The sequence below is a fragment of the Gorilla gorilla genome, chromosome 4, assembly GCF_029281585.2.
Source record: "Gorilla gorilla gorilla isolate KB3781 chromosome 4, NHGRI_mGorGor1-v2.1_pri, whole genome shotgun sequence".
NCBI lineage: Eukaryota > Metazoa > Chordata > Mammalia > Primates > Hominidae > Gorilla > Gorilla gorilla.
In genome coordinates, this window is record NC_073228.2 from 23,687,506 (window position 1) to 23,701,814 (window position 14,309).

A 14,309-nucleotide genomic window follows, 5' to 3' on the forward strand; every position below is an offset into this window, starting at 1 on the left:
ACAGTGTTCCCCTCAATTTCATATCAATCCAGAACCTGTGACGTGACCTTATTTGGAGATAGCGTCTTCACAGATGTCATTAAGTTAAGATGAGGTCATATTGGAGTAGGGTGGGCCTTCAATCCAAAGACTGGTATTTTTATTAGAGGAGGGGAGTCTGGACACTGGCATGAAAGAACGCCTCATAACAACTGAGGCGGAGATAGAGTCTAGAAGCCCAGAATGCCAAGGATTCCAGCAGGCATCAGAATCCAGGAGAGAGGCAAGGAATGGATTCTCTGTCAGAGCCTTCAGTCATAACCTTGATTTTGGACTTCTGGCTCTCCGAACTGCGAAAGGACAAAGTAATGTTTTTTTGTTTTTATTTTTGTTTTTTTTTGAGATGGAGTCTCACTCTGTCACCCAGGCTGGAGTGCAGTGGCGCAATCTCAGCTCACTGCAATCTCCGCCTCCCGGGTTCACGCCATTCTCCTGCCTCAGCCTCCTGAGTAGCTGGGACTACAGGCACCTGCCACCATGCCCGGCTAATTTTTTGTATTTTTAGTAGTGACAGCATTTCACCACGTTAGCCAGGATGGTCTCGATCTCCTGACCTCGTGATCTGCCCGCCTCAGCCTCCCAAAGTGCTGGGATTACAGGTGTGAGCCACCGTGCCTGGCCAGAACAAAGTAACATTTTAAGCTGTCCAGTTTGGAGTAATTTGTTCCAGCAGTCCTAGAAAATTCATGCACAAATAAAAAGGAGCCAACAGAACCGGGCGTGGTGGCTTGAGCGTGCAGTCCCAGCTAGTCACCCCAGACCCTGTTGGGCAATAAGAGTTCGTGTCTGAAAGTCATGGTTCCCCACTGGCCGTGAGTAGGCAGTGGGAGAAACCAGCGATGAATCAGTTCATGGCCTCACAGGAAGCCCGGCTTTCCTGTCAACAAAGAAGAATGAAAAGCCGTCGACCTCAGGCCAGAGGGCTATCCACCTGGCCACTGTCACAAGGCTCAGATGGAAAGAAACACTTTCATAAGGGGGTGGGGAGAAGGAGAGCCCAACGAACCACATTTGGCATCTGACCCCTGAGTCGCCCTTTCTGCTCAGGATGAGAGTGTGACAGTAGAGACAGCACATGAGAAAAAAAAAAATGTGTAGGCCTCGCAAATCTCAGCTTAAATAATGGGACAAATATTTCCCCACTAACCTGCTAAACACTGAAAGCGGAAGTTCCTAAGCATTTGGCAACCCAGGCCCTTTGGAGAATCTGGTAAATGTTCATGAATGGATGAACTCTCTCCCCAGAAAAATATTCCTACATGCAAAATTTGGGGTGACATTCCAGGGCATCTTGAGCTCCTAGAGCCCATTTATTGATGAGCAAATATTTATTAATTGTCCACTACGTACCGAGCACTGTGCTACATGCTAGGAATATAAGCGGGAAAGAACAGATGAGGCATTTTTCTTCCTGAAGTCCAGAGCTAGGAGGGAGGTGTGTAAGTTTTCTGTGGCTGCCATAACAAATTACCACAAGCTGTGTGGCTTAAAACAACAGTACAGGCCAGGCGTGGTGGCTCAGACCTGTAATCGCAGCACTTTGGGAGGCCAAAGCGAGTGGATCACTTGAGGTCAGGTGTTCGAGACTAGCCTAGCCAACATGGTGAAAACCCATCTTACAAAAATACAAAAATTAGCCAGGCATGGCAGCAGATGCTTGTAATCCCAGCTACTTGGGAGGCTGAGGCTGGAGAATCGCTTGAACCTGGGAGGTGGAGGTTGCAGTGAGCCAAAATTGCACTACTGCACTCCAACCTGGGCAACAGAGCAAGACTCCGTCTAAAAAAAAAAAAAAAAAAATACAGTACAGGAGGCTAAAAGTCTGAAATCAAGATGTCGGCCGGGCTGGTACCTTCTGGAGGCTCTGAGGGAGAATCTGTTCCATGCCTGTCTCCTGGTTCTGGTGGTTGCCAGCGGTCCTTGGTGTTCCTGGCTTGTAGAGGCATGGCTCCAATCTCTGCCTCCATCTTTACGTCACCGTCTCTCTCTGTGTGTCTCTGTGTCTTCTCCTCTTCTTATAAGGAAACGTCACTGGATTTAGGACCCACCCTAAATCGATTCTGAGATCATCAAGAGTCTTAATTAATAACATTTGCAAAGACACTGTTTCCAAATATGGTCACATTCTGAGGTTCTAGATGGACATGAATTTAGGGAGGATGCTATTCAACCCAACGTAGTGGTCAGATGATTGAACAGCCACCACGGAAAGCAGCAAGGACCATCACAGAACACCCGAGGCATCCACGAAAGTTTTCCTGAGGCCCTCGTGTACAACTGAGACCTAAGTAGTGAGTAGAAACTAATTAAACAGAGGAAGTGGAGAGTGCACCAGGATGAACCCATCACACAGATGAGGGGAGGGCTCATCCAAAGACCACTGCAAGAGAGAAGAGCAGAGAAGAAATCAGTTTGGGGTTTTGTTGGTTTTGTTTGTTTGTTTTGAGACAGAGTCTCAGTCTGTTGCCTGGGCTGGAGTGCAGCAGTGCAATCTCAGCTCACTGCAACCTCCGTCTCCCAGGTTCTCCCGTGCACCGCCACATCTGGCTAATTTTTGCATTTTCAGTAGAGATGGGATTTCGCCATGTTGGCCAGGCTGGTCTTGAACTCCTGTCAAGTGATGTGCCCACCTTGGCCTCCCAAAGTGCTGGAATTACAGGCGTGAGCCACCGCACCCAGCCAAACACCAGTTTGTTAGCTGTGGTATGGGGTTTGGGTTTTATCCTTAGGGCTAAAAAATGTCTTTGAAGGACTGGAAGCAGAAGAGTGTTTCTACAAAGTTCACCTTGATGGAGGTGAGGAAGAACTGGAGTGGGTGAGACCAGATGCAGAAACCACCACCCACCAAGGGCGCATATCTCAGGAAAAGCATCAAGCTCTAGGATGCAAGTGGCCAAACCTCTGTGGAGATGCCCTATGCGTCATCCTAAGCGGTGAGCTGAAATGATTCCCCGCAAACCACATGGAGGAGTTTCGCCCAGTGCAGACAGAATCCGAGCTGGACAATCAGACCAACGTTAGCCCAAGAAGAAAATCCTGAAGTCTGAAAGCTCTAACGCTTGTTCTCCATCTAAGCAGGGAAAGGAGCTGGGCGTTTTAACAAAAATCTGCAATAGCTGTTTTCTAAACACTTCAACTCATCAGATGCATAGGCTCCTCTTTTGTGGTCCCTTAGAGTTCAGTATGCCTTAAACGTAAGCCATGCCTTTCATAAATAAGTGAGTCACATCTCCCACGCCTCACAGACTCTCTTTTGCTCTTCAAAGGCCATCTCCTCCCTTGAAACCCCAGGTTGGGTTCCACACCCTCGCTTCTGTTCTCCAGAAACTCTGGATGTTGGGGCTGGGTGTGGTGGCTCACGCATGTAATCCCAGCATTTTGGGAGGCCGAGACGGGCGGATCACCTGAGGTTGGGAGTTTGAGACCAGACTAACCAACATGGGGAAACCCGATCTCTGGGGTTTCTCCCCAGGTGGCACACACCTGTAATCCCAGCTACTCGGGAGGCTGAGACAGGAGAATCGCTTGAACCCGGGAGACGGAGGTTGCGGTGAGCCGAGATCGTGCCACTGCACGCCAGCCTGGGCAACAAGAGCGAAACTCCATCTCAAAAAAAACACAACAAAACAAACAAACAAACAAACAAAAAACTCTGGATGTGGGCTCAGAAGCTATTTGCTTATAATTCTTATTTCCCTTTCTTTCTTTATTTATTTACTTTTTTTTTTTTTTTTTTTTTTTTTTAGACAGAGTCTCACTCTTATTGCCCAGGCTGGAGTGCAGTGGTGCGATCTCAGCTCACTGCAACCTCTGCCTCCCAGGTTCAAGTGATTCTCCTGCCTCAGCCTCCCGAGCAGCTGGGGTCACAGGTGCCTGCCACCGCGCCCGGCTATGTTTTGTATTTTTAGTAGAGAGAGGGTTTCGGCATGTTGGCCAGGCTAGTCTCGAACTCTTGACCTCAGGTGATCCACCTGCCTCAGCCTCCCGAAGTGCTACAGGCGTGAGCCACCGCACCCAGCCTACTTATTTTTTAAGAGACAGAGTCTCGCTCTGTGACCCACACTGGAGTGCAGTGGCACAATCATAGCTCACTGCAGCCTTGAACTCCTGGGCTCCAGTGATCCTCCTGAGAGGTGACAGCGTGCTGGCAGTCCTCACAGCCCTTGCTCGCTCTCGGCGCCTCCTCTGCCTGGGCTCCCACTTTGGTGGCACTTGAGCCCTTCAGCCCACCGCTGCACTGTAGGAGCCCCTTTCTAGGCTTGCCAAGGCGAGAGCCGGCTCCCTCAGCTTGCAGGGAGGTGTGGAGGCAGAGGCGCGAGCGGGAACTGGGGCTGCGCGCTGCGCTTGCGGGCCAGCTGGAGTTCCGGGTGGGCGTGGGCTTGGCGGGCCCCGCACTCGGAGCAGCCAGCCGGCCCTGCGGGCCCCGGGCAATGAGGGGCTTAGAACCCGGGCCAGCAGCTGCGGAGGGTGTACTAGGTCCCCCAGCAGGGCCAGCCCACCAGCACTGTGCTCGATTTCTCACTGAGCCTTAGCTGCCTTCCCGTGGGGCAGGGCTCGGGACCTGCAGCTGGCCATGCCTGAGCCTCCCACCCCCTCCTTGGGCTCCTGTGTGGCCGGAGCCTCCTCGAGCGCCACCCCCTGCTCCACAGCGCCCAGTCCCATCGACCACCCAAGGGCTGAGGAGTGCAGGCGCATGGCGCAGGACTGGCAGGCAGCTCCACCTGCAGCCCTGGTGCGGGATCCACTGGGTGAAGCCAGCTGGGCTCCTGAGTCTGGTGGGGCCTTGGAGAACCTTTATGTCTAGCTCAGGGATTGTAAATACACCAATCGGCACTCTGTATCTAGCTCAAGGTTTGTAAACACACCAATCAGCACCCTGTGTCTAGCTCAGGGTTTGTGAGTGCACCAATCCACACTCTGTATCTAGCTGCTCTGATGCGGCCTTGGAGAACCTTTATGTCTAGCTCAAGGTTTGTAAACACACCAATCAGCACCCTGTCAAAACAGGCCACTCAGCTCTACCAATCAGCAGGATGTGGGTGGAGCCAGATAAGAGAATAAAAGCAGGCTGCCTGAGCCAGCAGTGGCAACCCGCTCAGGTCCCCTTCCACACTGTGGAAGCTTTGTTCTTTCACTCTTTGCAATAAATCTTCCTACTGCTCACTCTTTGGGTCCACGCTGCTTTTATGAGCTGTAACACTCACCGTGAAGGTCTGCAGCTTCACTCCTGAAGCCAGTGAGACCACGAGCCCACCGGGAGGAACGAACAACTCCAGACGCACCGCCTTAAGAACTGTAACACTCACCGTGAAGGTCTGCAGCTTCACTCCTGAGCCAGCAAGACCACGAACCCACCAGAAGGAAGAAACTCCAAACACATCTGAACATCAGAAGGAACAAACTCCAGACGTGCCACCTTAAGAGCTGTAACACTCACCGCAAGGGTCTGCAGCTTCATTCTTGAAGTCAGTAAGACCAAGAACCCACCAATTCCAGACACACTCCCACTTCAGCCTCCCGAGTAGCTGAGACCACAGGAGTGTGCCACCACTGCTGGCTAATTTGCTTTTATTTTTTGTAGAAGTGGGATCTCGCCAGGTTGCCCAAGCTGGTCCCAAAATCATGGGCTCAGGTGAACCTCCCGCCTGAGTCTCCCAAAGCATTGGGATTACAGCCATGAGCCACTGTACCTACCCCTTACTTTCCTTTTAACCTGTCTTCTCCACCAGACAATGAATAACTTGAGGGCAAAAATGTTTTATCTTGTTCACCTCTGTATTCCTAGCTCCTAACACATAATGAATGTTACTAGATAGATGGATGGGTGCTAGATGGCTGGATTTCTTCACGATGCTATGCTGGCTTCAAACCAAATTAATTAATAAATTAACTAAAGCAGCATGGGTCCATCAATGACTCTTTATGTGCTTTGCACGGCCCCTTCCCCTCTCAAGAACGGGAGTAAGACATCCAAAGAAAGGCTGGCCTGGCATCTCGAGACTCACCTCATTCCCTCCGAAGCCATCTTATCAAGGTTGGCAGTGTCCTTTGTTTCTGCCCAGTTTGCTCCCAGGTCACCCCACCCCATGTCATCGGCCAAAATAATCACAAAGTTTGGCTTCTGTCCTCTTGTTTTCCCATTGATGCAAAAATCCACAAGAGGATAAAGAAATCCTGAGAAACTCACTCCCGCCAACAAAACCTTTAGAAAAAGCCAGCCCATGATGGTTAAGGCAGGATTCCGATTGTCTGGAGCGACGGCAGCCACTAGAGATTTTTCTGAGAGCTTCCTTTCTGCTCACTTTCAAAGCAGGAAGTCTCTGGGGAGCAGGGGTGGAGTCTGCAAGAAGATGCTGGTGGCAGTGGTGATGGCAGTGATAACGGCTATAGGAATGTTGGGTGCTATAGAAATGAGGCCCCCATCTGGAATCCTAATTCAAAAGAATCAGGAAATTTGCAATCCCTAATTTGGCTTGATCTTCTATGGCCAGTGTTTCCTCACCGCAGCTCAGTAAAATGACTGGTTGTGTTCAATAATTAGACACCAATGTCAACAACTGCTCTTTGGCCACTAAGAAAGTGACCCTTCTGTATTCAGGGCCTCAGAGCCACAGCACAGGCCTTACATCTGTTTGGCTGTTTGGGACTCCATCTGGTGACTACAGGATGAGTTCTCGCATCTGCAGAACACCTGGATGTTCTAGAAGCCGCCGTCAGCCCCGAATAACTGAGTAGCAGATGGTTGAGGGCTTCATGTTTCTGTAAGGTTTCCTGAAAGAACAAAAATTGACAAGAAAACAGAGTTAAAACTGCCAGTGCAGCTGTGTTTTACTCAGTAGCTTAGGAAATAATCACTTTTCCATGCCAACAGATGTTTTTATTCAAATATTTAACTGGTTCATCAGTTTCTCCACCTGAAAAATAGTGATGATAATAATACTTGCAATGGACCTATAGCGACAGGGTTGGAAGTAACATTAGAGATGATCTCTGCCAACCCACTCACTGTATAGATGAGGATATTGAGGCCCAGTGTTCTGGGTGGGACCAGGACCAGCCCCCAATGCTGCTAAATCCCAGTGTCCACTGAGAATTCCAGAAGGAGAGGTGAGACCCTTATTACCAAGACATGGTTATTTGTAACAGTCATGCTATAACCTAATGTTTCTACATTTAAAAAAAATTTTTGGAGATAAGGTCTTGCTACATTGCCTAGGCCAGTCTTGAACTCCTGGCTCAAGTGATCCTCTTGCCTCAACCTCCCACATAGCTGGGATTACAGGCATGTACCACTATGCCCAGCTAAAATTCTTTTTTTCTTTGAGACTGAGTCTCACTCTATCACCCAGGCTGGAGTGCAATGGCACAATCTCAGCTCACTGAAACCTCCGCCTCCCGGGTTCAAGAAATTCTCGCCGGGAGCGGTGGTTCACACCTGTAATCCCAGCACTTTGGAATGTCAAGGCGGGCGGATCACCTGAGGTTGGGAGTTTGAGACCAGCCTGACCAACATGGAGAAACCCCAGTTCTACTAAAAATACAAAATGAGCCGGGCGTGGTGGCATATGCCTGTAATCCCAGCTACTTGGGAGGCTGAGGCAAGAGAATCGCTTGAACCCAGGAGGCAGAGACTGCGGTGAGCCGAGATCGCACCACTGCACTCCAGCCTGGGCAACAAGAACAAAACTCCATCTCAAAAAAAAAAAGAAAAAGAAAAAAGAAATTCTCATGCCTCAGCCTCCTAGTAGCTGGGATTACAGGTGCCCACCAAAACACCCCAGCTAATTTTTGTATTTTTGGTAGAAACGGGGTTTCACCATGTTGGCCAGGCTGGTCTCGAACTCCTGACCTCTCAAGTGATCTGCCCGCCTTGGCCTCCATAAGTGCTGGGATTACAGGTGTGAGCCACCACACCCAGGCCCAGCCAAAATTCTTGACAGAAGTTAATCTGGGGGAAAAGGAAATGGTTTTAAAAAGTTAATAATAGGCTCTCCCTCTCCCTCTCCCTCTCCCCTCTTTCCACGGTCTCCCTCTGATGCCGAGCCGAAGCTGGACTCCCTCTCCCTCTCCCCTCTTTCCACGGTCTCCCTCTGATGCCGAGCCGAAGCTGGACGGTACTGCTGCCATCTCAGCTCACTGCAACCTCCCTGCCTGATTCTCCTGCCTCAGCCTGCCGAGTGCCTGCGATTGCAGGCGCGCGCCGCCACGCCTGACTGGTTTTCGTATTTTTTTGGTGGAGACGGGGTTTCGCTGTGTTGGCCGGGCTGGTCTCCAGCTCCTAACCGCGAGTGATCTGCCAGCCTCGGCCTCCCGAGGTGCCGGGATTGCAGACAGAGTCTGGTTAACTCAGTGCTCAATGGTGCCCAGGCTGGAGTGCAGTGGCGTGATCTCGCCCCTCTACAACCACCTCCCAGCCGCCTGCCTTGGCCTCCCAAAGTGCCGAGATTGCAGCCTCTGCCCGGCTGCCGCCCCGTCTGGGAAGTGAGGAGCGTCTCCGCCTGGCTGCCCATTGTCCGGGATGTGAGGAGCCCCTCTGCCTGGCGGCCCAGTCTGGAAAGTGAGGAGCGTCTCTGCCCGGCCGCCATCCCATCTAGGAAACAAGGAGCGCCTCTTCCCAGCTGCCATCACATCTGGGAAGTGAGGAGCGTCTCTGCCCGGCCGCCCATCGTCTGAGATGTGGGGAGCACCTCTGCCCTGCCGCCCCGTCCGGGATGTGAGGAGCGTCTCTGCCCGGCCGCCCCGTCTGAGAAGTGAGGAGACCCTCTGCCTGGCAACCGCCCCGTCTGAGAAGTGAGGAGCCCCTCCGCCCGGCAGCCGCCCTGCCCGAGAAGTGAGGAGCCCCTCCGCCCAGCAGCCACCCCGTCTGGGAAGTGAGGAGCATCTCCGCCCGGCAGCCACTTCGTCTGGGAGGGAGGTGGGGGGGTCAGCCCCCCGCCCGGCCAGCCGCCCCGTCCGGGAGGGAGGTGGGGGGGCCAGCCCCCCACCCGGCCAGCCGCCCCGTCCGGGAGGGAGGTGGGGGGGCCAGCCCCCCGCCCGGCAAGCCGCCCCGTCCGGAAGGGAGGTGGGGGGGGTCAGCCCCCCGCCCGGCCAGCCGCCCCGTCCGGGAGGGAGGTGGGGGGGTTAGCCCACCGCCCAGCCTGCCGCCCTGTCCGGGAGGGAGGTGGGGGTTCGGCCCCCCACCTGGCCGGCCACCCGGTCCGAGAGGTGAGGGGCGCCTCTGCCCGGCCGCCCCTACTGGGAAGTGAGGAGCCCCTCTGCCCGGCCAGCCGCTCCGTCCGGGAGGGAGGTGGGGGGGTCAGCCCCCCGCCCGGCCAGCCGCCCCGTCCGGGAGGGAGGTGGGGGGGTCAGCCCCCCGCCCGGCCAGCCGCCCCGTCCGGGAGGTGAGGGGCGCCTCTGCCCGGCCGCCCCTACTGGGAAGTGAGGAGCCCCTCAGCCCGGCCAGCCGCCCCGTCCGGGAGGGAGGTGGGGGGGTCAGCCCACCGCCCAGCCTGCCGCCCTGTCCGGGAGGGAGGTGGGGGTTCGGCCCCCCGCCTGGCCAGCTGCCCCATCCGGGAAGTGAGGAGCCCCTCTGCCCGGCCAGCCGCCCCGTCCAGGAGGGAGGTGGGGGGGGTCAGCCCCCTGCCCGGCCAGCCGCCCCGTCCGGGAGGTGAGGGGCACCTCTGCCCGGCCGCCCCTACTGGGAAGTGAGGAGCCCCTCTGCCCGGCCACCACCCTGTCTTGGAGGTGTACCCAACAGCTCATTGAGAACGGGTCATGATGACAATGGCGGTTTTGTGGAATGGAAAGGGGGGAAAGGTGGGGAAAAGATTGAGAAATCGGATGGTTGCCGTGTGTGTGTAGAAAGAGGTAGACATGGGAGACTTTTCATTTTGTTCTGTACTAAGAAAAAATTCTTCTGCCTTGGGATCCTGTTGATCTGTGACCCTACCCCCAACCCTGTGCTCTCTGAAACATGTGCTGTATCCACTCAGGGTTGAATGGATTAAGGGCGGTGCAAGATGTGCTTTGTTAAACAGATGCTTGAAGGCAGCATGCTCGTTAAGAGCCATCACCACTCCCTAATCTCAAGTACCCAGGGACACAAACACTGCGGAAGGCCGCAGGGTCCTCTGCCTAGGAAAACCAGAGAACTTTGTTCACTTGCTTATCTGCTGACCTTCCCTCCACTATTGTCCTGTAACCCTACCAAATCCCCCTCTGCGAGAAACACCCAAGAATGATCAATTAAAAAAAAAAAAAAGTTAATAATAGAATCTAGGTAGCAGATATATGGGTGCTTACTAAAGAACTCTTTTAGTTTTGCTGTATGTTTGTAATTTTCATAATAAAATGTTAGAAAAAATTTCAAAAAATTTTTTTCATGGAAGTGTGTCCCTTTGCATCCTAGCCATGTAATTTTAATAAGAAAATCTAAAGACATGTTCAACTAGTGGTGCATCTTACACATGGAGGTACATATGAGTCTGCTGTGGATTTTATGTTGATTAAACCGCAGATTCAGTAGGTAAGGCTGGGCCTGGGATCTGTATTTCTAACAAGCCCATGTGAGGCCTGTACTGCTCGTCTTTGGATCACACTTTAAGCAGCAAAGTTGCTGGAAAACAAAAACATCATGAGTCTAGTGCAAGAAGAAAAAGGAAACTGCTTAATCTAACTGATGACTCAACTTCAGTGGACAAATAAAAGCGACAAATCAGACTTGAGTTTTGAAAGACGGGAATTGAAGGTTATACTTTAAGCTGCAGGTTGCAAATGGAGCCAAGGATAAAACTAGATTAGCTCTAGTTCACTTAAAAGCCCTACATTTGCAAGTTTATTTTATTTATGTATTTGTTTATTTTTAAAGAGACAGATCCCAGCTCACTGCAATCTCAAACTCCTGGGTTCAAACGATCCTTCTGCCTCAGCCTCCCAGGTAGCTAGAATTACAAGTGTATGCCACCACGCCCAGCTAATTTTTTTATTTTTGGTACAGACTGGATCTCACTATATTGCCCAGGCCAGTCTGGAACTCCTGGGTTCAAGTGATCCTCCCACCTCAGCCTCTCAAAGTGCTGGGATTACATGCATGAGCCACCATATCCAGCCAATTTGCAAGTTTAATAAGGAGGAACAGAGTTGAAATTGTGGACCAAATAAAAATTTCAGTTGGCTGGGCATTGTGGCTCATTCCTGTAATCCCAACACTTTGGGAGGCCGAGGCAGAAGGATTACTTGAGGCCAGCGGTTCAAGATCAGCCTGTCCAACATAGTGAGACCTTATCTGTATTTTTTAAATCTAAAATTAACAACAACAACAACAAAGCTTCAGCTGAACATCCAATGTATGGAGCAGATTAAAGGAGAACCACTGTGTAAAAAAGATAGGCCTGGGATTATGACAGACACTTTTTCCAGTTGTACATCCTTGCAAGCCAACCCAATTGATCAATCCACATGGATGGGGGTGGTTAGAGGTATGTAAATTTTGGAAGACCAGGATAAAAACCAAAAGAATGGGCAAATATGTACTTAATCAAACTAAAAGGAAATCCAAGTAAACAGTCATGTCATCTGGAGGCCAATGAATCAATTGTTCAGAAATGCAAATTCTTCTGTTTCCCAAAAGGAGATGTATTATCTCAAACTCAATTAGACTCAACTGGTATTTGTTGATCTTAAGACTCCAAAGACATCTCCCTTTTCAGGAGAAAGAGCCTCAGCACAAGGAGGGTGGTTAACAAACACCTGTGGACCTGCTGCTTGATTCCGAGGTCATTCTACTGGCTTCTGACCATGTGCAACAGACACAGGAGACTTTTCCTCTTAAAGTTTCTTAGCTTGGAACACTAGAGTGGCCTCATGCCTGGTCAATAATCCATTTCAGAATGGATCCCATGTACAAGACTTCAGGGAAAAAAAATTCACTTAAGAAAGAAGCTAAAATTTAGGTGGGAATATAAATAAACAGATTGTGTTTCTTCAGTGTTCCATGATGAAACATTCCATTGAGGATTTTCAAAGAGAATCATTACTTAAAATGTTCATAGAATGGAAATAAGCAAATCTAGCCAGCACACCATTGCATTATTCTTCACACCCACACCTCCAGGGAAACATTTAATCCTTTCCCCATTTTTGTTAACTAAATGGAAAAGGCAGACCAGACACTCAAAGAATGGATGTCCAGGTACAGACTTTGATTAAGATCTAGGCTCAAACATTGAGCTCAAGTGCTATAAGGAAAATGCGGCTGGGCGCGGTGGCTCATGCCTGTAATCTCAGCACTTTGGGAAGCCGAGGCAGGCGGATCACCTGAGGTCAGGAGTTCAAGACCAGCCTGGCCAACATGGTGAAGCCCCATCTCTACTAAAAATACAAAAAATTAGCCAGGCATAGTGGCGTGCACCTGTAGTCCCAGCTACTTGGGAGGCTGAGGCAGGAGAATCGCTTGAACCTGGGAGGCGGGGGTTGCAGTGAGCTGAGATTGCGCCACTGCACTCCAACCTGGGTGACAGAGTGAGACTCCATCTCAAAAAACAAAACAAAACAAAAATATAAGGAAAATGGTTCCATAGCCAGACTCAGTGGCTCATGCCTGTAATCCCAGCACTTTGGGAGGCAAGGTGGGAGGACTGCTTGAGCCTGAGAGTTGGAGACCAGCCTGGGCAAGATGGCGAGACCTGATCTCTACAAAAAAATTAAAAAATTAGCCACGCATGGTGGTGTACATCTACAATCCCAGATACTTGGGAAACTGAGGTGGAAGGACCACTGGAGCCCAGGAGCTCAAGGCTGTGGCGAGCTATGATGGTGCCATTGTACTCCAGCCTGGGCAACAGAGCAAGATCCTGTTTCTGAAAACAATACCTCCAAACATACAGCTATATAAGCCAAGCATTTGATTGCATCTAGCCCTTAGAACAAAGAAAGAAAAGAAAATGGCCTTACTTGCTACCCTCAGATCTTATCTGATGTTATTTTGCCAGCTTTTTCTTTCTCCATCACTCTCAGAAAGGAGAGTAGACACAGGAAAGGAGCACTCCTGGCTATAAAGAAAGGCAGAGTCTTTGGCAAATACAGTGTTCACCCCTCCTTCCACTGGGGCAGAAGGTACTCGGCCACGTCAGTCAACAAATCCCACAACGAAGGCCCATCTGCTCCATCAGAGCACAACTGACTGTGAAAGATCCTTGTTGAGCACAAGCATAAACAATTTCCCATGTCTCATGCTCCCCAAGCAGGAGCAGAGTGAACTTTAGTTGACAATCAGCTTTACCCATGATTCCTATTCTTCTCCACGACCCCCATTTTAAAGCAGGGCTGCTAAGTGTGCTCAAGTTTGACCTCCCTTCAGTTTCCAGGCTTGCTTAGGGGTAAAGGTACTGATAAACAGCCAAATGACCCACAGGCAGGCTGTGGGCCAGAAGCACTGAGAAGCGAATGGAATGCAGCAACCTGAAGATCTGCTGAGCAGCGTCTGAAAACAGAGAGCTGAAGTCCTTGGGCTTCCTGAGCCACTCACTTCATCACCTGACCCTCATTTCCCATGGGCCTCCCTGTGGCCAAGCATCCTCCTAGAGAACCTTGAAAACAGCTGAAATAACAAGAAGGTCGGGCAGACCTTTCTGGCAGAGGGTTCTGTTGGTTTTCCAGAGACAAAAGCATCTGATGAGCTGAGGCCAAAAAAGACAAAAGAGCAGGGGGGAGCAGGTCTCTGGGATGTGGACTCCTGTTGTTTTACTCCGCAGATCAGAACATGGTCTGTGTGCTGGCTGGTGGCCACGAGCCATCGGGGGCTGTCAGAAGGGGCCTTGGGCATCAGCTGCTCACGTGTTGTCGGAAGCAACTCCCCAACGCATTCTGTCATCTGTCCACCAAATTTGTACTGACTGACAGGTTTTAAACCAGAAATAGTGCATACAGCCGTAAATGAAACAGACAAAAGTCCCTGCCCTCACACCACTTACTTTTTTGACAGTGAGGGGAGAAATGAAATCAATAAAATGTAAATAGCATGAAGAACATCAAAGAAGGAGCTCAGGCATGGGATGGAGGCTGCAAAGTTAAAGGGGGTGGTCTGGGACAATCTCATCGAGAAAACACAATTTGGATAAGGATCTGTGTGAGGTCAGGGAGGAAGCTACGCAGCCATCAGGAAGCCATGCAGGAAAGGCAGAGAAACTGGGAAAGGCTGAGGTCCGGCACAAGCAAGGAGTGGCAAAGAAGCCACTGCAGAAGCAATGGAGAAAGGAAGGGCAGGGATTAGAGTCAGAGAGGAAACAAAGGCT

The 14,309-nt window shown here is 51.0% G+C and overlaps 1 protein-coding gene across 5 annotated transcripts in view; it reads right to left on the reverse strand.

The window, feature by feature from the left end:
* Nucleotides 1–14,309, reverse strand: part of ARSG (arylsulfatase G) — a 185,395-nt gene that overhangs the window by 128,544 nt on the left and 42,542 nt on the right. For all 5 annotated transcript variants that reach the window (XM_055386988.2, XM_055386991.2, XM_031011442.3 and 2 more), the window contains exon 2: nucleotides 6,045–6,810. In XM_055386988.2, the coding sequence (XP_055242963.2) occupies nucleotides 6,045–6,262 (218 nt within the window). In that variant the 5' untranslated portion in view covers nucleotides 6,263–6,810. The remainder of the gene's footprint in view (nucleotides 1–6,044; nucleotides 6,811–14,309) is intronic.